At 41.7% G+C, this 21,962-nt stretch overlaps 1 protein-coding gene across 7 annotated transcripts in view; it reads left to right on the top strand.

Moving 5' to 3' along the window:
* UTRN (utrophin) overlaps positions 1-21,962 on the top strand; it is a 347,871-nt gene that overhangs the window by 50,262 nt on the left and 275,647 nt on the right. For all 7 annotated transcript variants that reach the window (XM_074537592.1, XM_074537591.1, XM_074537590.1 and 4 more), the window contains one exon: positions 7,490-7,551. In XM_074537592.1, coding sequence (XP_074393693.1) covers positions 7,490-7,551 — 62 coding nt within the window. The remainder of the gene's footprint in view (positions 1-7,489; positions 7,552-21,962) is intronic.

The raw sequence follows: 21,962 nt of genomic DNA, 5'->3' as shown, positions 1-21,962 counted from the left end.
AATGTTAACAGCATACAACTTTTTGGAATCTGTTGATTAAATCGATTTTAACAAGGAAAGTGGGATACTCCTATTAGACTTGTCTTCCTGTCTTTTTTTTTTTTCCTGCACAGCTAGTTCAACTTGTAGTAACTAGTGGAAGTTTAATCCCAGTACTCATAAACCTAATTGTGTGTTAGAAAGCTAAGAAAGCAGCTGGAGGTTGTGTGAACATACCAGTCAAATATGCCAGTCAGCATGTGCATGTGAAGGACAACCTGGGGCATACCCAGCTACCTGTAGCCTGTGCCTGTGTGCTGGGATGGGGTAGGAGATGCAATGAGAGGCAGAGAAGATGTGGGCAGCAGCTGGCACTAAAGGGACATCCACTGATATGTGAGAGGCCAAGCATTCTTAGTCTTCAGTTTAGGAAATTGGAGCATGTAGTTATATGTGGGAGCCAGGTATTGCTATTTAAATCTCAGGAATTGGCTTCTGTTTGTGATTAGCTGTTGGCCTAGAGAGTTTTAGAGAGAAATGATGATAGATCTAGGAACTTGGGTAAAAGGGAGGCAACTTTGAGGGGTGGATCAGGAAGGGCTTTACTATTTGGAGCAAAAAGACTGGGAGTGAGGAAAGTTTAGGATTGCAGCCTTTGAGTTGTTGGAAAAGAAAAATAGGAAAACTTCTGACTGAAAGAGTTGGGATAGAAGAGACACTGGAATACGAGTGGGCAGAAAAATTTAGTGTTGTGAATAACTTTTCAGGCTACTGTCTTTACCTGCCTGTGACAGAGAACAAAATAGCATTTTCTTTTGTACTGTGAGCATTGTTTCCTGAAGATGTTCAAACAAGGTTGTTTGTGATGTCTGCCTGATTTGAAACTCTGCCATAACTAGAAGAGAGCTACTTGCATATATACAGTTTATGGCTTGGCTTCCTTCTCTGTCTGAGCAATCTTGTTTACTTGTGCCTGTGCAGGGTCTCTGACATCTGTTGTCTCTGCTTCCTTTCTGGTATGCAGAGGGGCTTTTTTGTGGGGATGGCTCTTCTGTTATGCAGAAGATTAAGCTGGTTGAGCACAGTGATCCCTCTGACCTTATATCCTGTGAATCACCTCCACAAGTGCAAGTGAGCCCAATAACAGTTCTAATTTGGGCAGAGAAAAAGGAGCAGATGGCTAACACCAACTTGTGGATTCCATTTTCTTTATAACCACTTAGAAATTTAAAGACCTAATCTGTGCTCAAAACAAAACCAGCTGTAGTAAATCTAGCTTGTGATTTTATTTGTATTCATAAATTTACCTTGTCCTTTTTTCTTTAAGTGCTTTCCTGTTTGTTGCTTAGAAACGTCTTCTTTGGCAGGAATTACCTGCCTTTCTTTTTTCTTTCCATGTACTGGGCAGTTTGTGAAATATGCGCTCAGATGTATTTGTATTATATGTGAAAGCTTCACAGGGCTGTCTTGCAGTGGGAGCTGAAGCTGCTTGGTTTGACCTGCTGTTGGGGACCCATTGCAAGCAGTTGGAGTGACATATGGGGTTTCTGGCTCTGGTGACCCTCTGGAGCAGCCTTGTGTACTGCCTGCAGTTGTGGAGCAGCCTCGGGACACTGCTCACAGCCCCTGGGTTTGCACTGTCATCCCATGAAAGCAGCAGGGTCACTGGCTGAGCAGCGTGGGCTGTCAGGCTCCATGCTGAGCATTATTTCTGTCTCCTGAGAGCTTGGTTATCTATACCTCCCTTTTAATCATCATTCCAATGTGCTGAGACCACAGCGTGGCGTGTTAGGTTGCTTTTGTTGGGAGGTATGGAAACAGCTATTTTAATGTTCCTTCAGCTGTGAGGATGCCTTCTTCTAGGTTATCAGTTGCTGGGGGATTTTTGTTGTGAAGTAAACACAATTTAGCTTACAATTACAGTACACTTTGGTGAGGACCAGAGGGTGGTCCTCATTACTTGTCTATGGTGTCTTGTTTTTGGTGGTGTCTGCTGTTGGGAAACAGCAGGTAGTGAGAGGTACATGACTTTTCTTTCTGCATAATTTTTTTTTTGCTAATGCTTATATTCTATAGTTGTTACTTTCTTTTTTTAAAATGTTAGATACACTATTAATATTACTCTAGTTTTGCCCAACTGCTGAAGTTTGGAGTGAGAAGGAAAAGGAACGAAGGAAAGCTTTGTGCATACCACTGATTGCAGAAATTAAAATTGCAGCACAAAGGTGAAAGTTTACAAGCAAATTATGTGTTGCTGGAGCTATTTTTTTCTACCCTGGTGTTGCAAGAAAAGAGAGAATGTGCAGTACAATCTCAACTTTTGCTTTTCGTTCCTTTTAAAAAAATGAAATATCTTACTTTCTCCCATTCCCCCCAATCCTTAAAACCTGCTCATGAAGATTCTGTGTTGATAAAGTCAGGAGCCAGTACTCACAGTGAGCTCAGGGGTTCTTCTGTGAGCTTGGTGGTCGCAAACCGGTGCTTCCGGGCTTTTTGCTTCTTGCTAACAGGGATAAAAACTGTGCTGGTTTCTGTGCTCAAATTTTAGATGCTAATTTTGTGTCTTTTGCTATATGAATTTGTCTGAATTTGACAAAAAGATAGCTGTTTTCAAAAGGGTTTTTCTGTCCAGGAATACAAACCTTATCCCTCTTTATGTTACTGTTGTCAGGGTTTCATAGGTGTGCACGTCTTGGGAGGGGCGATATCTACTATAGATACTCTCCATTGCCTAAAGGCTTAGGCAAAGGGATGTTTCTAACTTCGGTACATTCCAAGTGTCTTAATTGAAACCCACAGGGTAATTCCATCTTTTATTTCTAAATTCCTTTTCTGAGAACCTAAATAATGAGGTGGTGAAGGCAAATTTAAGTCTTCAAATGTGAGATGACCCTTAGTAATGTGTGCCGGAGTGGTTGGGCAATTTCTGTACTTTATTTGCCAATCAAGTCCATGCTTCTCCAGGGCATTTTCATTTTAGGGCTGTTCTGCCAGCTGTTTTGGGTGTGATAACTTCTGTCTTTGAAAAGCTAAATAATGCAGTTCTGTCATGCCAGCATGTAATGTGTTTTGGGGAAATAAGAAAGCTCTCTTTCAGCATGAAACAGAGGTTGAGTAGAGGACAAACCACAATCCAGTGAGGCTTTTGTTTTTTACTTCTATTTTTAGATAATTTTTGCTTTCCTTTCTGCTCTCCAACATGATATTCACAAGGTAATAGATTGGAGTTGAGCTGTGTTTCCAAGGTGCCCCAAACAAAGTGAAAGCACAATGTTGTGGGTGGAGGAGGCGTGGGAGGCTACAGAAGCGGCTGCTGGGGGCGACTGAGTGCCAGGACACAGCCTGGGCATCTGATCCCACAGGAGCCGGCTCTTCTGAGCGCACTCCAATTGGGTGGACATACATCATCCTGTGTAACAGGAGCAGGCATCTGGGATAGGAAGCTTTTCTCTCTTTTGTCATCACAAGAGTTTAATTTTGTGTGTGTGTTTAGGTTTGTTTTTATTTCCTCTTAAAGGAACAAACTGTTCTGACATTGTCCATTACTAGTCCATTAAGTGGCTGGAGGGCAGGCAGAGAGAGGAAACAGTCAGTAGGTAATGAAGCAGAATTTGGCCCTGAGTCAGTCCTTGGCTTATATTGTCAGGCTGCAGCAGTGTGAAAGGAAACAAATGTTTTAGCAACTTGGTGAATTTGTTTCTTGCTGGGCTGTAACTTGCTGACATTTTTAATGTCTTGTGTGAGAAGTTGACTGGCTGTGTAACTGTGTGCTTTGCTGAATGGTGATATTGTTTTTTACTGAATGTGGCTAATTTGTTATCCAGATCATAATGTCAGCCTCCCGGGGTTAGCCTTACAAATTTGTAGGAATCTATAGAAAATTACTTTGAAGGATAAAATAACTTGTCAATGTTGCTATCCAAGCACCAGCATTTCAATTTCTTTTTTTTTTTTTTTTCAGGAGTTTATAGGAGAAAGCTTGACAAAACTGGAGCTGTAACAGCCAGTTCCAAAGATCCTAGTTACAGAGGCTTTTATAAAGCAAGCATAAGCATAGAGTCTGACTGGCAAAGGTTGTCTGTGGATTTTGTAACTGACCAGGATGTTTTAGGAAGATGGGATTTGTGGGGGTTCTTATTCCTTGCTTAAGAAATAGAAAGGATGCACTGCTCCTTAGGGGATACTAGAGGTACATGCATTCATATTCTTTCATTCACCAAATCTTTTATCAAGATTAAGTAGTTTGTAATTATCAAAGACGTGGGTTTTTGTTGTTGTCTTATTGCAAATCTCCCGTACCTTCTTGGTGATTTCTCATGGGCATCTCCTCACAGCACTAACTCCTTTTTCACAGCACAGCCAACCAACTCCAACTCTCTCCTTACCCAGCTAACCCACTCTTTTGTAGCACTCATCTCCTTATTGGACACAGCTGTGGCCTGTTAAGGCCAGGCCTATTCCTAATCTCTGGTGATTGGTACAGCTGCACTACTCAAGTGTGAGACTGCCTTCTGCACTATCTTTATTTTCTTACATTCTGTCCTCCCACAAGTTTTGGTGGATGTTTTTCCTTCCGCTTCCTAGAAAATGCTCTTTTTTGAAAAGGGGGAAAGGGGGCTGGATTTTTAGGAAGTGCTGTGTGTGCTACTGCAGCACACCTAGCAAGAGCACTGCCACAGACTGGACTGTGGTGGTGGGGAGCAGCTGTAGGAGCAAGGCTGCTGAGGTAGTCCTGGCAGGCTGGAGCTAGGGAATGCTGAGGAGAGTTGTCACCTCCTGCCATGTGTGTGCTCAGGAAGGGGCTGAACCCTCCAAGAGTGGGGTTTGTAGAGCTCCTACTGCACAGGATTTATAAATGCAGGACCCTTTTCAAAACTGTTGCTCTCCTTTAACACAGTCATACAACTGTTTTTGGCCTCTCTGTTCTTTGTCTTTATCATGCTAAGGAGCAATACCGTTAAAAGAATGTGATACCTTGAACTGTGGTGTTACTGCTCATTCTCACAGATGCTTAAGGAGGGAAAAAGGCAGATGGAGCCTTGGGAAACCGTCATGGTACATAGGGATGTAGTTGGGGGTGTTGGCACAAAAGGGCTAGGCTGGTTAATGAATGATATTTAGAATGAAAATATGTTTCAATCTCACTGTGTTCAATACAAACAGTATTTGCAGTTAAAGCTAAGGGAAAACATTGCTCTAACAGTGGCAGTTGGACCAATCTAGTTCATTCCTGTGTCTTAAAAGAAAAAAAAAAAAACAGACTTGTAGGGGAAAAAAGGATTAAATATATTATTTTTTAAAATTTCTTTTGAGTGTCATCTTGTCTGCCAGGCTGCTGTGAGATGGATACTTAGGATCTAGCAGGAAGTTACTTGGTTCTGTCTTTGATGGTAAGGAGCTGTATGCCACTTAGCGGAAAAGACAGGGTTAACAAAGTGTCTTAGGTAATTATACTCCCCTGAAACAACACCTTGAGTTTCAACATTCTGAGCATTGCATGCTATAGCTATCTTGAAGCTTGCTCAGAAAAATCTTTTCAGTTATTGTGCTGTTATTGATGTTTGGTTGAGCTGGAGGTGTGAATCAAGAGTAGGGTCTGTTGGATCAGCTTTAGCTGCCAAAGAGGAGAGGCATGGAAGGGTGAAACAGTGGCTCCTGGCTGACATGCATCCTTGTGTCCTAAGCAGGTTTTTCAGCTGTAGCCTAAAAGAAGCCCAGAACTAAGGTTTTAATTTAAATGGATATGAACGGTTTCATACAGTTTAAGTTTTTCAACTGTCATGACACTTCATTTCATATTGATGTGACTTCTTGTATTTGGACTGAGCTGTAGCCACTATTCTTTGCTGTTAGGTAAAACACACCTGGTTTTTGGTTTCTTTCTGTGTGTAACAGCTTTTTGGCTAGATATCTTAGATGTGAATACATGGGTAGTGTCAGCTTCTGTGTTAGGCCAGAAATTAGAAATGTTGAGGTTATCTGTATAAATCTTCCAGTTGTATTCTGTTGTTTTTAGATTTATTTTTTTAATATCTGGATTTTATAGATGAAATTGTACAACAGTCTCAATTGCTGCTGCGAGTATATGATCTTGTAAGTGGTGCTTTTTAATCATAATCCAATATTGCTTCAGACTGCATAAATTTTCATGATTACGTGAAGTAGAAAATTTGAGTTGCAATCAGGCTTTTTCTGTGGCTTCATTCCAAGTGCAGGGACAGTTAGTCTGAAAACCATTGTGGTTTGCTGCTTTGTGGAATGGATTCTGGAAAAATTGATGCCAGCTGCCACCAAGAGGTTCTGCAAGAGAACGTTCCAGACAGCAGTGTGTTGTGGTTGCCTGAAGGGTATCTCAAGGTTGGTCTGCCAAGAAGCTGGTGGAGTCTTGAAAGGCTCTTGGAGACTCCTTATCCAGGCTGCAGCTGTCCAACAGTTTTCCTGGTGTAAGGCACTGACTGCGCTGGCTGTGGTTTGTGCAGGGCTTTGGAGGTTGAAGCCTTTGACAAGCTGCATGTGTGTATTTTCTTGTCTGTGGCAAGCAGACCTGTAAATCCATACTGGGTGAACCTCCCTAGCCTAGTCTGGTTGTCAGCAGTTATTTCACTGTCATTTAAGTACAGGTATTGAAGCACAGGCTCACCTTTAGCAGTGCTCAGTGCAGTTTACCCAAGATGTGTCCTGTGATACAGGCAGGAGTGTCTGTCCTGTGCTGGAAGTGACTCACCCTGGTTTAGTGGGATGGGCTCTGTAAAATTGCAGGTGACTCCTAAATGGCTTCCTTAGGCATCCTGGGAAGCTGCCTTCTCTCTGCCCCGCTGGAGGCCACTGCTCCTCCCTCTATTCTGACTTACAGGCACTTGCCTGCCCTTCTTTCTTTTCCTGCTGGCTCCTTATGGCTGTCTCTCAGACCCTGGGTGGTGCTGCTTAGGTGTCACACCAGCAGGGCATTTGAAGGGAGGGGCTCTACTGAGCCCTTCCCACACCTTAGCTGAACTTGTCTGTGACTGATCACTAACACACTTCTGAACCCAGGTGCAAAAGTAGGCTGAGGGTGGGTAAGGCTGCCAGTGCTTCAAGGGTTGTCCCAGCAGCTTTGCTACCACAGAGGCTATTATCTGCATCAGAAGCTTGAGTAAGGCCCTCAGCACCTTTTGGAGTAATGCACTCAGGCACAAAGGTGTTGACAGAGTCTGTTAATTAAAAGCCCATGGTTTCGTAGGTTGTTTTTCACCAGATGGGAGGCTTGTGAATTTTATGCATCAGGAACCCGCTTGGGAGGTGCTGTGAGGCTGATTCTAATGCAAAGGAGCTGCTGTGGTTACTAGCAAAGGCAAAGCATTTGTGGCTCTGCAAGTACTCAAGTGTTGTGGATGTTTGTTCAGCTTTATTGACAGATAAGGCAAAAAGTTCTCCCATGTCTCAGGACAGCGTTTAATGTGACCTGTATTGAACAATCTAGGATTAAGAAGAATGCAACTTCACTCATTGTTTTCTTATTCTCTTTCTCCAGATGAACACAATGATGTACAGAAAAAAACCTTTACAAAATGGATAAATGCTCGCTTTTCCAAGGTAATGTTGGTTTGGATGTACTACTTGATTTTGTTTGGTTCACTGTTTAGAATAATTTTGGTTAAATGTACATTGCTTTTACTTTACTAGGAGTATTCAACAATACTCTTGTTGAATACTCCTAGTAAAATGTCAGTGTGTAGTGAAAGCAGATAAAACAGTGTAGTGTTTGTTCCCTTCATTTCCTCCTGCACATCAGTATCAAATGTTTATTGGATACTATATTTTAAGAAAAAATGAAAGATTCTGTTTGTTAACATATCAAATAGTTATTTGCATGAGCATGTCTGTTTGGTTTTGTTTCGTTTTGGTTTAGTTTATGTGCAATTTTCAGAATGCATTGCAGCAGATTTTGAACCTTCATCACTGTGTTTACTCCGTTGCTGAGTCAGCTTTACTCACTCTGCAAACTTCTAGTTGAAGCCACCTGGTGTTGCTACTTGAGCCTTGACTGAAATTTTATATAATTGCTTGCTCATTTTGAATTTTCGTCAGCTCTCATGCTGTACAGTTCTCATTTTAATTCTCTTTACTGACTGGAAGCTTATTGAGGATCTTTCATGGTTTGGGATGATAAAGGAAGTGACGTTTGCTTTGGAATGCTATTTAAAGCCTGCTTTTTACACTGTTCTGCTGATAGGGAAAAATGACACTTTGCCCAGGAATATAAGTGTCTGTGGAAAGTTTTCCTGCTTCATAGTTTGAATGTGTGAAAGAACCTGGAATATTATCAGGAACAGCTCATGTTTTTTTTCTGCCTAGTGTGGTGCTGCAAATGGGGCAACTACTCTTCTGCATGCTTTTATGGAAAAGTGGCATGTGTGTGAAATCCTGAAAGCAGATATAAATATTAAGGAAGGGGGTGTGTGGTTTGGTGGTGGTTTTTTTTTTTTTTTTTTTTTTTTTTTTAATTTAAATCTGTAACAGTGCTTTAGCAATGAGTGACTGCTTCTGGAGTGCTGCCCTTCTGAAGTTCTTGATCAGTAATGTAAGGAAGTTTTACCTTCCTTTCCTTCCTGTGCAATAGGACACTGAGCAATGCAAGGCTTGTGGCCTTGGTTGAATCATTTGGCTTGGGTTTGTTTTGGTTGAAAGCTGATATCCTGCACTCTTCATCCAATGCATTCTTGGCTAGTTTGCTCTTTAGAGGAGGAATGTGTGTGGGTAACTGGTTGCTCTAAGCTCAGCTTTGGACTGCTGCTCAGAGGAGTGGTGGTTCTGCAGAAGGAGCAGTAGGCAGAGCAGGATCATGTAAGGAAGGAAAATGTGGTGAGAAAGAAAGGACTGGCTGTAGTCATGTAGCTGGCATAGAGATGGCATGGACATGGAAATGACAGTGATACTGAGAATGAATGACAGTCATACTGAGAATGTGCTAGGTGACTCATCTGTGAGTACTGCAGGCATTGTATTGAAGAAGGTAGAATTATTTTCAGTCATTCTGCTTGTAGTCACATGGATGTATCTTATACAGCATCTTTCCTTCTATACTGTGTAACCAGACAGATCTTGCTGAGCTCCTGGATTTCCCAGGTGCCGGGTATGGTCAGATACTCACAGGATTTGATGTAACTGTAGCTTTGTAACTCTGTAACTTCATGGCCCCTTAAACACCTAAAGCTATGAAAGCCTTGCTAATGATTAAAGAGACTCCTGTAAGAGGACGTACTCCCAACTGCTGCATGTCCAATTCAAACTTAGGCATGGCTATTTTGGCATGACAAGACACAGATTTATTAAGACTGGCATGTTCAAATTGCAAGGAAAATTATGGTGTTAAGTAGAAATCACTTCATGTAAGGAAGTCTACTTTCAACTGTACCTTAAAAATAGAAAGAGACTGATTTCAGTCCTGTTCTGTCAAAGTCCTTTTATGTACCAAGTCATTTGGATTGTTTTAAAATTCCTTTTCTGTCAACTAGATTGATTTAGCTGCTTAGTAGGGTAGAGGGATTTTAGAGGTTAGTTAAATGTAATCTGACTTATATTGCAGAAAACAAAATGTTAACTTAGGTATTTTGTATGGAATTGCAAATTTCATTCCAAAAAATTTTACTTGTCCATCCACGTTAATTACATTGTACTTGCCCTTCATTTAAGCAAATAGAAAGTAATCGGTTGAGCTTTTGTAGCTTAGCATACAAAAATTGTGAAATTGCATAATGCTGAGTTTGATTTAAGTCAATTCAATAAGGTTTTACAAAGGATCTAGAGAGAGAGCAGTGTCTTTCCCTTCTCATCAGAGAACAGGTAGGTGAGTAAAACACTTGAAGTATCTCAAGTGTGCTGTGAGGTGCTTGCTTCAGTACCCTGATGGGTGAGATAAGAGTTCTTGGTGTAGTTCCAGTACAGTAACCTGGTTTTGTGCTCTTGGTTTAAACTGTGCTAGAACAGTGCCTTTTATTTGTGTGTGTTGTTTGAAAATCAAGGCACAAACATTTAAAGTGGATTGTTTTAAGGTCAGTAAATGTACTCAGCCAAGACTCACTGCTCTCTTAGACATACCTTAGGAGAGATGTACACACTACAGCTCACAAGCCTATGATGGCTGTGTAGTAAGGATATTTTGTTAAAATTAGAGGGAATAAAAATTGTTAGAGAAATAATCTGTTATCAAGCTTTAACCAATGGGGAAGTTTGTTTCAATAAATACTAAGGCAGAGCATTTCAGCATGTGGTTATAAAGCCATGTGATGTTTTTACTTACTGTATTTTTTCTATTGCTCTGTCCAGTCTAATTTCAAGACTCTGATTTAGCTGTTTTCCTGAGTGTAGCCTTACCAATTAAAGCATGTAGTTGTATGGATAACTGATATATGTTCTTCATAAAATGTAGGATTGTTTTCTATCCTTTTATCCTTTTCTATATTAATCTTCATTAAAACTTTCCAGTAGGTTATTTTCAGAACCTCTATTTTCTGCATACAATGCAGAAGTGCTATCTTGTCACAGTGGTTTTTAGCCACTGCAAATAAAGGTAAACATCAGAAATGGCTACTAACTTTGAGTGCCTGATCTGAGACTTTAGCTAAATTGTCACAGAGGATTTAACATTTCTTTGATGTTTCATGATATAAAACAGAACTCTTGATCCTTATAACAGAATTTGGAGGGTTCATATCTTCTGCAAACTCAATCAAACCATCCAAAATATTTAGTTGGTTTTCAGATGGAGCTCGATCAGCATAGAAAAGGGACTTGAAGATGATTATGCCCGTGTCAGCAAGGACTGGCTTTAGTGATCTAAGGAAGTGTCTTAATCTGGCACACAGTTAGTAATTGCATGCAAAATTGTGTTTTAAATTATTCTGATGAGTTACAGGGGAACTTCTGGCTAACAGTGGAGCTTGAGTTCAAGTCTGCAGGATATTGTAGAGCTCCAGTACCCCTATGTTACTTGTTTCACACAGTTAAAGAGAAAGTGAACAAAGATTTTGTAATCAACTCTAGTTGGTCCAAATATCTGAATAGCTTCAGTCTTTATCTACTTAGATGTTTTATCAGCAGGCCTGGGATTTTTAACTGCATCTTGCAGATATCTGGTGCTTCAGCTTATAATTACAGAGCAAAGTAGTTGGATACTCACACTTGCAACTCCAGAAGGTTTCTAGAAACTTGATAGGCATGTTAAGAAATTCAGGAGTCTTGTGTTCCACTTTAGAACCCTGCAAGTACAGTTCTTTCTGCCCTATTTTCTTCCTTTACTCCTAGTCTCTGACCCTGTTTTTGGTTGGTATATTTGTTTTTTCCCCCCTCACTTAGTATTACACCCTCTCATGTCAGAAGCCTTGCCTGCCTGGCAAATCCTTGCAAATCTTGAGTTTGGCTGCCCTGCCTATTTCATGTCCACTTTTGCCTTTGTCACTATACTTTTTTTCCCATCAAGACTCAGTTTTTCTTTTTAAAGTTCCATATCTGCTCTATCTGCCCTTCATTTCCCCTCTCCTGCCTTTACAGGGTTTGATGCTTGTGCGGTCAGTCCTATTTTTGCATTTCCCTTTGTCTCAGCGGCACTAACCTTGCCCTCTCTATGCCTTCTTGTAGGATTCTGTCTTTGTTGGCTTAGTTTGCTCATTTTCCAAGGTGGTACTTTTCCAAGTTTGCTTTCAGATTGGTTCCTCTCCTCCTCTGCTCTTCCTGAGCTTGGCAGGTGGAACACAGAGTCAGCACAAGAAACATGATTCCCTGACTTAATTTAGACCCATGGAGTCAGGTCTGTCACAGCCTGTCAGAACTCAGTGCTGTCACTCACTCACTGGAGGAAGCTTACAGATCCAGCATTGGCAAACTGAAGCAGTGTCTTATTACCAAAACCTTGCTTCTTCACTGTGTTTGGGAAATTTTCCCACAGGGATGGGAAAAAAAAGCTTTATTGGTAGGAAGGTTGTGCTCTGCAAAAGGAGCGTAAAAGCCCAGAGATTTGTGGTATTCAGTGAAAATGACACTAGATTTCCCTGCCCCTCAGTTATAAGTCTTGGATATGGCAGGCTGTTGAATGGAGTCAGCTGGGGCATTGTTCCAAGGTGTCAGGAACTGCATTCAAAGCCCTTGCGTGCCTGAGCGCTGGGCCTCCCTTTCCTTTCCATCATGTGTTCCCATTGCTTTCCAATACAAGCTCAATTTCTTTTTTTTTTTTTTTTATGTCTTGTGCGTTTGCAGTGTTCTTGCTGCATATATTTGTGATTCTGCTCCTCCAGGTCCTGTGCTAGTGCCTTGACATCTGCATTGGCCTGCATTGACAGGGCTTGGAGCCAGGCCAGGATCTGGCAATGTGAAGAATAAAGCCAGACATCCCACACTTCTACAGCATCTTAAGCTCTTTTTCCTACTCTGTGGTCTTCCAAAAATACATTTGATTTTAGGGTTAGAGTAAAGAAGAGGAGGTGTGGCTTGAGATCAGAATGCATCCTTCAGGGCTGAGCTCCAGGTTAGCCTTTGAGAAGGCAGGTGCTCAGTGTGGGGCTCCTGTGCATTTCCTCTCCTGGGCTCTGATGTGTCCCCTCCCCTGGAAGCACACCAAGGGAAAATGAGAGTAGACAGGCCAGTAGGAGAACTAATGAGTTGTTCTTGGAGCGCTTTGGGGTATTGTGGCTTATATACATCTTAAAATTGAAACAGTTAATTCCTCATTATACCAGGCAATAATTCATATAGTAACTGCAAAGTCTTCTTTTAGCTTTTTGTGTGGTGTACTGAATAGATGTTTTCCTCCATTTCTGCTTCTTAATTTTCTTTTCTCTGTTTTGTCATAATAGTACATGTCAGGCCCTACACTTGTGAAGATATTTTGCAGCTCCGTTGCTGACCCTTAGCAACTGTGATAAATCTTTTTAAAGGCAAAATTATACCTATTCATGATAATTAATTTCACATGACCCATATACCTGAGGTCAAAGACATTTCAGAAGTGGTTTTTTTTTTGGTGGGGAAGGAGAATTATGGAGTTCATGTAGTAGTCATGCAAGCAAAGAGATCAAAAAGATTGATTAGGCAATTTTGTCTGTCCAAGGTGACATCACCTAAGATGGTGTCTAGTCCTTTTTGCAGTGCAGTTTTTGTTGTGCAAGCAAGGAGATACTTAATGATTGGTGAAATATTCTACAGTCTAATTGCTTCTGATATTTTTCTATGCTGAATTAAACTGTAAAATGTAACTTCACTCAAAACCACCCAAAGCTTAAAAAGCAATAACCTTGTTAGAAAAGAAGAGTAATCTGGATGGAAAGGAATTAGCATTTGCATGAGCTGGCCTTAAAAAGGTCTATTTTAGTCTACTTTTTTCTTAGTCTCTTTTTATGGGAAGACAAAACAAACCTTTCTAGGCCTAGCATATCTTTTAGCCAAGAAGCACAAAAGTAAATTTTTCTTCTATAGTAGGTTGTGAGTTATGGTAAGGATGACTGCTTTCTAGCATAAAAGCAATAATATGTAGCAGTTGATATCTCCCAGATATAGTCACAGCAAAAAAATTGTCAGTTTTCTGCCTTCCTTTCAATTTCTGCTGCTTTTTGCTCTAAGAACAAGGTGTGAGCAGTGTCTCCCATGGTGAACTTGAAAACTTGGCATAGTAATATGGGCTGTAAGTATTGCTGACTTGGTTAATGCTCTGGGTTTCGGTCTGATTCTTAGGCTTGGTTTTCATCCCAGTTGTTGGAGGGTTTGTGGGACCTTCTGAAGTACTCGAGCTGAACCTGGTCGAGGCACCAAAGCAGATCTGTTCCTTTACCTGTTAGCTGCTAATGAGACTAGTCAACCTGGTTAGCAGGATTTTAAAAATTTTTTAAAGGGTCCAGTTGAAGTTATGTTGCTTGAAAAACTATAACTAAAAGGACAACCTTTTAGTCTTACAAGAGAAATAACTAACAGTGGTAAGCAGGGTCCCAGCTGCCCCTGCTGGTACTGTTGTGCAATGAGGCTTAATTGCAAGCTGAGGTTAGTACTGTTACATTAAACATGTTATTGTAACATAGGCTTATGTAAATGCATTAATAAATACACTGGAGAGAGAAAGACCTACAGAGTTACTGATGCCTTGCTGTGCTATTTGCACTGATAGATCTTCCCTCCTTCGTTCATGTTGTCAGTCGAGTATTTTAGGTGTTAGGTGAATTGAACTATCTTTAGCTGTTCAGCTTTGCTGCTTCTTAAACTCATGTCTGTCAAAATTTCCAGCATATCTCAGTGATGAGTATTAGTTTCGCCCGCCAGCCCCTGTTAGTCTGGGGTTTTAAATAGCTGTTTAGTTACTTGTAACTATTTTATTTTTGAGCACCAGTAGTTAAAAATAATTTGCTCTATAAGGTGTCTTCTTATGATTATAACTTTTTATTTATTTGCTTTACTTGGTATTTGAAATCATAGTTTTGGTACTAGTATCGTGTTGAGATGCCACAACTCCTTGGCAATATTCAGCATGGAGTAGAGTATACCCAGTGAAAATATATCTGTCACAGTGCAGCTAGTATTTGTGTATGATGTCCTGTAACTCCTGCATGTTAGTGGAAGGAGAATGGAAAAAAGTACCACATTTTCATAAAAATACTTCTGTAAACATTGTCTATGGTCTTAAATTAGAAACTGGTGAGATTATTTGTTGACCTAGTTGTTTACTTTATGCAATGACCTTTTTGCTTTCTGATTTGTTTCCCACATTGAGTTCCCATGTGCTGGCCTTATAATGTAGCAGCACTTGGCATGTTTCTTTCTTGGTCTGGGTCATGATAAAGTGTAGTTCTTGCTCCTGAGTTTAAACTGGTTACCATCAGTTCCGTGGGAATGTACTTGAACATTATGAATGGCTCATGCTATCATTTAAGAAAGTGCCCAACCTCTCCAATACTTGCCCCTTCTCAAAGGAATGGGTCTTTACAGTTCTACTACTGCTTTTATCTATGTATTGAGCATATAAGATGTTAAAAAGCTGTCATATACTGATTAAAAAGAATTAATTAAAACAACTCAACTTCATAAAAGTGACATTTGAAGATAAAAGAATCTGATGGTGAATCAGTGTACTGCTTTCTTGTGTTCCTGAAGTGGCAGATAATGTAAATGGCAACCAGGGCTTTTCCCAGCCCTGCTCTGAGCCGCTGGAACTTGTCTGCTGCATTCCCTTAGTGGTGAAGGCCATTTGTATGATTTTATGAAATGTGTTACTTTCCTGGTGACAGCCAGGGTGCATTAACTGTGAAACTGAGAGGACCTTTCATCCTGGTTTTAATGTTGTGGCTACAAGGTCTGAATCAGTATCACTGAGGAGGATGTGAAATAGAGGTAGCTTATCTCTTATTCTCTAATCTCTTTGGCATTCATTAATTGAAAAAGTTAGGTTTAATAATGTAGCTTCAATAATTATTGATTTAAAGCACAGGTAAATTGTCTGCTACAGATAATTGAAATGAGAATTTCATGTTTCTAGTTAAACAACTAGGTAAACATTTAACCTTCTTTAATGATTGCCTTTCCATATAATTTCATGTTGAAGAATAAAGAACTTAAGTAGTCATCATAAAATGATAAATAATAGCTGGTGTTTGAAAAAAGGAGGTTTTGTCCCACTGAGAATTTGCGACTCCAGTTTTTTCTCTAACTAGGCTCAGTTTGATACAGTTCCTCATTGGTAATAAAGGGCCAATTGAGAATGTTCTACTGTAGAACATACTCAGGAATGATCACTGCCTTGTAGCTAAGCCACCTAGTGGTGGCTTTAGTAGAACAAACTGTAAGTGTTGATGGCTGGGCTTTTGACTGCCAGCAGCATTGGATGACTTCAAAAAATCTGATCTGGATTTTGTTTATACCTTCTTCCACTTCCTGGGAATGCTTTTTGGCAAAGAGGAGGAATGATTTCTGCACAGTCATGTTGGCTGGCCTCGGTAACCCTTCGTTGTGAGTAATTCTAGATGCACACAAGGAAGTGTGAGTCACCCTCTTAAACCTGATCCAGGTAGAGGCACTTGAAAGATGGCCAAAGGGGCATATGAGGGCAGCTGGTGTGAGGAGAACACTGTGTGGTATCTCCTTCCCAAACAGTGCCAGTGTCTTGCTGAAAAGTGTAAAACTGATGCCTGAGATGCCTGGTCTTGTGTACATATGGTAGCATCTGGTTTCCAGCTCACAGATCATTAATAAACTGCTGCTTCCTCATGAGGTAAATCAACAGAAAGTTGTTTCTGCTGTGGATAACTAGCAAAAGTTCTTTATCTCTTTGTCTCCCTTACTTGTGTTCACACAAAGGCTGGCATTAAAATGTTTGTTGGAATAAATGTAATGTGATGGATTGGATCTGGTTCTGATCCTTCTGTATGTGCCTACTGGTGCATAACAAATGTCACCATGCAAAGTTCATGAGAACACAAGCAAGCCTAGCCCTCAGCTTATGTACAGTCTCTAGCTTTTATTTTTTTTTTACTTTCCTTTCTCTTGCTCTGCCTCCCTTTCCCTTTTCTTTTTTCTTCTTCCTCTTTCCCTTATACCAGCCTGTTGGTGAATCAACTCCTTTCCTGCTATCAGTGCTAATTTAAAGCGCTGGTAAACCAACACTGCCTCTTTCTGAGTCTGTTAATTATGTTCTTTTGTCTGTTTTATCAAACCCTTGAGTCTGTTACAGTAACTGTGTGTACGGCGCTGCTGGGAAAGCCTTCTTGAACAGGCTGAGGGAAAGAGATTTCTGCCAGGATTTTTTTGGTTTGTTTTTTCTGCTCTTGTGGCAAACATAAGCAAAGCTGAGAATAACTACCTTCTGTTAACTGATAAAAGTGTTCAGTGAGTGGGATGTGAATACTTTACACCCCGAACCGGCACAGATTCTGGTACGAAGTGTGTCCCTGCCTGTCCTTTATGCTGTCTTTGTAGTGTAAACTGGACTCTATTTTGTCTTTGAGAAAGGACCCATTAGCTGCCTGGTATTTGTACAGTGCTTAGCACAATGTAAGCTGCTCTTTAAGTACTTACCAACACAACCTTGACTAGCTATTTGCCCTTGTGAAGGGCTCGGTGTGGTTTGTCACTGTCACTCTTTCTTAAAAGACAAATACTTAAATTTCTCCATCCATTATGCTCAGTGATGGACTGCTTCTCCTTACAGGATGCTGGCAAGGGCTGAACTACTTTGTACTTGTGTAGTCTTTAAGTATTTAGAAAGTGAGTAAAATGTTAGTTCTGAAAAAGAGAAATTTAGATTGCCTTAGTGTACTGTATGCCAGACAAGAATCTTCAGAGACAGAAATGCATGTGCTTTTTGCATGCTGCAGATTGTGTATTTATTTGTGTGTGTATCTGTAGCTACGGACTTCATTTTTCAGAAGGCCAGATTATTTTCTGGGTGTTAGGAGTGAGCAGTATGGATGGGGGTAGGTATGGTTAAGGAAGCAAGCTGCAGAGCCCTGTGGCTTGCCTTCTGTCCTCCCCCAGAGCCCAGGCTCTTTGCAGCAGCACACCAGCCTGCCCCAGCTTCACCGCTCAGGGCTGCCTGCTTCACCGCAGTGCAGTGTGCATGGAGCAGGTGCCCTGATGGGAGTCAGACTGCTGGGTCAGAGCCAGGGTTCAGGTGATGGCCCCTGGAGTAGAAGTACAGGTCCAGCCTTAGGGGCCGTGTAGTGCAGCTCCCAGATTGCCCTTGCACTGCCACAGCAGCCTGTCCCAGTAGGCTCGGTGGTGGGCATTGCTTGTGAGGTGATGGGGCTCTGTGTGGGTTTTATCACAAAGAGAGGGTGATGGCAGCAGCCTGGCCTGGCTCAGGGCTGGCTCGTACCTGGCACAAGAGGGCATGCATGGCTGCTTGGACAGCTTTGCCCCAGAATTTTTCCTTGTCATCTCTTGAGAAATAAGGGTATGGGACTATCACTTGGGGCTGCCATTTAAAGAAATTATTTTCCTGCACCCTTCTATGCTTAATAAACTTTGAGTCATGTGGCCGTCAGAAGTTGGAATCTGTAGCTGTTCTGTTTGCATAAAGAAAGTAGAAGACTTCCTGAAGCACAGTGGGTTGCTCTCAAACTGCATCCCAAGAAAGCAGTCCAGTATCCAGCTGCACTGGAGGACAGAGTAGTGATGTTTCTGACTGCAGACTATATGGCTCACATAGCAGATCCTACATGGAAATGTGCATTCAGGTATGAGAAAAATGCATGACTGGGAGGAGGCAGTGTGAGCAGAACAGGATGCAGTGCCTGTGCAGTCTCTGCTCCATTGGGACATCAGCTGACTGTTAGGGCTGGCTTTGTGCCCTGATGGGACAGCTGAGGCTGCCTGGGTGGCAGCTGCCACCAGGTGTGTGCATGGGATTCAGGTGGGTGTGGGAAGCTGAAGAAACAGGTTTCCAGCTTTCCTGGTGGGTATGCTTCTGTGGAGGTGGTGATAGGCTTGGTGGGGTGGGTGTTGCAACCCTTTCTTAGCAAACTTGAGTCACCTTGCATGTGGGAGAATACATCCTGTAAGCTAACATGTTTCCCTTGGAGAGCATTTACTAGATGTCACTAAATACAGAGGCTTTGTGTATTGCATTGTGTGTTTTGAGGATAGTGGGTACTTGAACAAACCAGGAATGAGTAGCTTAGTGTGCAGAAATAATTTAATACTCTTCTGTTGACTCTTTGAACTGACAGCAAAACATGGTGCTCTGATGGTCATCAAAATGAAAAAGTCATTCTCCTGAGAAAGCAGATGAAATTATTTCCACCATCACAGCAGGGAGCATTGCGTAGGGCTGGAACATACCATGACCTGTTGAAATGAAGGACTGAAAGCAGGAAGTCATTCAGCTTATTTTCATGCATGTGAAGTGAGGGCATGGAAGCAAAGAAAGAAGGCTGTATCCTCTCAATACTCTTGTTGCACTGTATTAGATGAGGTGTTGTTCTGCTTTTCCAGTAGTTCCAAATCCTTTTTAACTTAAGGACCTAAGGCAAATTGATTGAGGCTATATGGCTATAGCATTCTCAGTTTTGGTGTTATATATGTGTGTTCTGTTCTAATGATATATAATTATAATTATTGTATAATTATAAAGGCTTTCCTTCTGTAGGGCCTTTGATAGTGTCTCCCACAACGTCATTTGTCACTAAATTGGAGAGATAGGGGTTTGATGAATGGACTGTTAAATAAATGAAAAATTGCCTAGGCAGCTGCATCAGAAGATTTGCAGTCAATTGCTCAATGTCCAAATGGAGATCAGAAATAAGTGCTGTCCCTCAGGCGTCCATAATGTGATCTGAAGGGTTCAATATCACCAATGACATGCAGTGGGTTTGAGTATGCCCTCAGGAAGTTTGCAGATGACACCACCCTCAGCAAGTGCAGTGGATGTGCAAGTGGGAATGGAGGTGACCCAGAAAGACTTCAGCCTAGAGAAGTGGGGCCCATATGAATCCTGTGAAGTATGGTGAGTCCAGGTACGTGGTCCTGGCCTGCACCTGCATCCTGGCCTTCCCAGTATCCGTACAGACTGGGAGATGAATAGATTAGTAGCAGCCCTGTGGAGAAGGACTTGGGGGAACTGGTGGATGAAAAACTAGACATGAGGCAGCAATGTGTTCTTCAGCTCAGAAAGCCAACAATAGCCTGGGCTTCATAAAAAGAAGTGTGGCTAGCAGGTCAGTGGAAGTGATCATTCCCCTCTACCCTGCTCTGGAGAGGCCCACACTTCAATGACTAAGATGTTTGGTTGTTTTTTAGTTTTTTGCTTAACAATGAGTTTTTGATTAGTACTATATCCAGAGACCTCTATTAGCTCCTACTGCTTGCTTTTCTGGTCATAGGAACAATTTCCTTGTGCCCTTAGCAACCTGTTTTTACTGTCTTCAGTGTGGTGATGCACACCAAATGTAAACTAAATTTTACTGGTTGATTGCTCTGTGGCTGATCTCCTCCTGTATTACACCATGCTCAAGCAGAGAGCCCTAGAGTGTGTTACTCAGGATTGCATCCAGATATTTTTTTGAACATCTCCAGTGAGGGAAATTCCACAGCCTCTCTGGGTAATCCGTTCTGTTTGCGAACACCTGCACAAGGAAGGTATTTCTTATGTTCAGGTGAAATTTATGTCAGTTTCTGCCTGTTACCTCTTGTCCTATTGCTCTGCTGGGAAGAGCTTGGCTCCATCTTCTTGGGACATTCCCTTCAGGTACCTACAGACACTGATCATGTCTCAGTTGTCTCTTCTCGAGGCTGAACAGCCCAGCTCCCTGAGACTTTCCACATAAAGAGATGTTGTTATTATATTTCTAGAGTACTGTACTGTTATCATATTTCTAAAGTCCCATACCTCCTTACGGCTGCAGATCTTCACAGCACGGACTCCTTCTTCTGCATGCTGTTCCTTCTTAGTCAGGACTCCTTCAAGGATCTCCCTGACTGGCCAACCCAGCCCCTTTTATACAGTTATCTTCACTAGCCGCAGCTGCAGCCCACTGAAGCCCATCAAGAACAACTGGGGCTTATCAGGGCAAGGCCTATATACAGATATTCATGTACAATACTGATACTTTACTAGGACTGAAAGGCGACCTATACTATACAGAGATGCTCCAGTCCCTTGATCAACTTTGTTGCCCTTTGCTGGAGCTACTCCAGGAGTTCCTCATCACTTTGGTGCTGATGTGCCCAGAGCTGGACATAGCACTCGTGAGTCTCACACACACCTAATGAGATGTGGCCTCACTAGGGATGAGTAGAGAAACACCTCTCTTGACCTCCTGGTAGTGTTCTTCCCAATGTCCCCAGGATACCATTGGCCTCCTTAGCTTCATGTGCATACTGCTGGCTTGTGGACAGCTTGTTGACCACCAGGACTCCCAGGTCCTTCTCCACAGAGCTGCTTCCCAGCAGATCAGCCCAAGCCTGTACCAGTGCATGAGATTATTCCTCCCTAGGTTCAGGACCCTGCACTTGCTTTTGTTGAATTCCACACAGTTCTCTTCTACCCATCTCTTTGACCTGTTGAGGTCCCTCTGAGTGACTGCACAGCCCTGTGGGGTATTGGCCACTCCTCCAGCTTTGTGTCATCTAAGAACTATGCTAAGGAGGCATCTGTCCCTTCATCCAAGTCATTGATGGAGAAGTTAAACAGTACTGGCCCCCCTATTGAACCTTAGGGGACATCACAAGTGACAGGCCTCCAAATAGACCCTGTGCCAATTATTGGGACCCTCTGGGATTTGCTATTCAGCCAGTTCTCAATCACCTTTCACCTGTCCAGTTCGCACACCTGAGTTTGCCTATGTGGATATGATGTGAGACAGTGTCAAAAGATTTGCTGAAGTCCAGGTAGACAGCAGCCACTGGTCTCTCCTCGTCTCAGCAGCCAGTTGTCCTGTTGTAGGCTCCAGCATGCTTTAAAAATTTAGTTAAGTTGCTGTGCAGCTGTGAAGCATCTGAATCATCTGTGAAAAGTATGTGCTCTGAGAGGAAGATCATACTTACCACTGTTCAGCTGGTTGAAATTGTTACATTCAGTTATATTTTTGTACAGGAAACTAAAATATTTCTTTGTGGCTGTTCAACTGTGACTTTTTTTTTTGTGTTGGTAGTTTTTGTAGTATCAAATCTAACTAAATGGGGCACCTAAGAAAAACCCATATGAATTTTGGGGAAAACCAGACATTTACCAAAAGGGTTCATTGAGCTGTTCAGTTCTCTTTTTTTCTGATTTGTTAGCCAGTATTTGGCAATTACCAGCAGCTGTAGGGCAGGAGGAGAGAAGTGGAGACAGGAGAGATCTATGCCAGCTAATTTATGTCATGTAAGGTGGGTCTTTGACAGCCTTCTTTCTGAAGAGCAATGTTAAAAAGTCAAGGTGACAGGAAAAAAACAATATTGGAGTTTTTTGTGGTACTTAGAAAATATTTTTCTTCTCCTCAAATTGGCACTTGGAAGGGACACTGAAAGCAGTAGTTTAATTGATTTCTTGGCAG

Source organism: Zonotrichia albicollis, chromosome 3 (genome assembly GCF_047830755.1).
Source record: "Zonotrichia albicollis isolate bZonAlb1 chromosome 3, bZonAlb1.hap1, whole genome shotgun sequence".
Lineage (NCBI taxonomy): Eukaryota > Metazoa > Chordata > Aves > Passeriformes > Passerellidae > Zonotrichia > Zonotrichia albicollis.
This window is presented reverse-complemented; position numbering and strand designations above follow the sequence as displayed.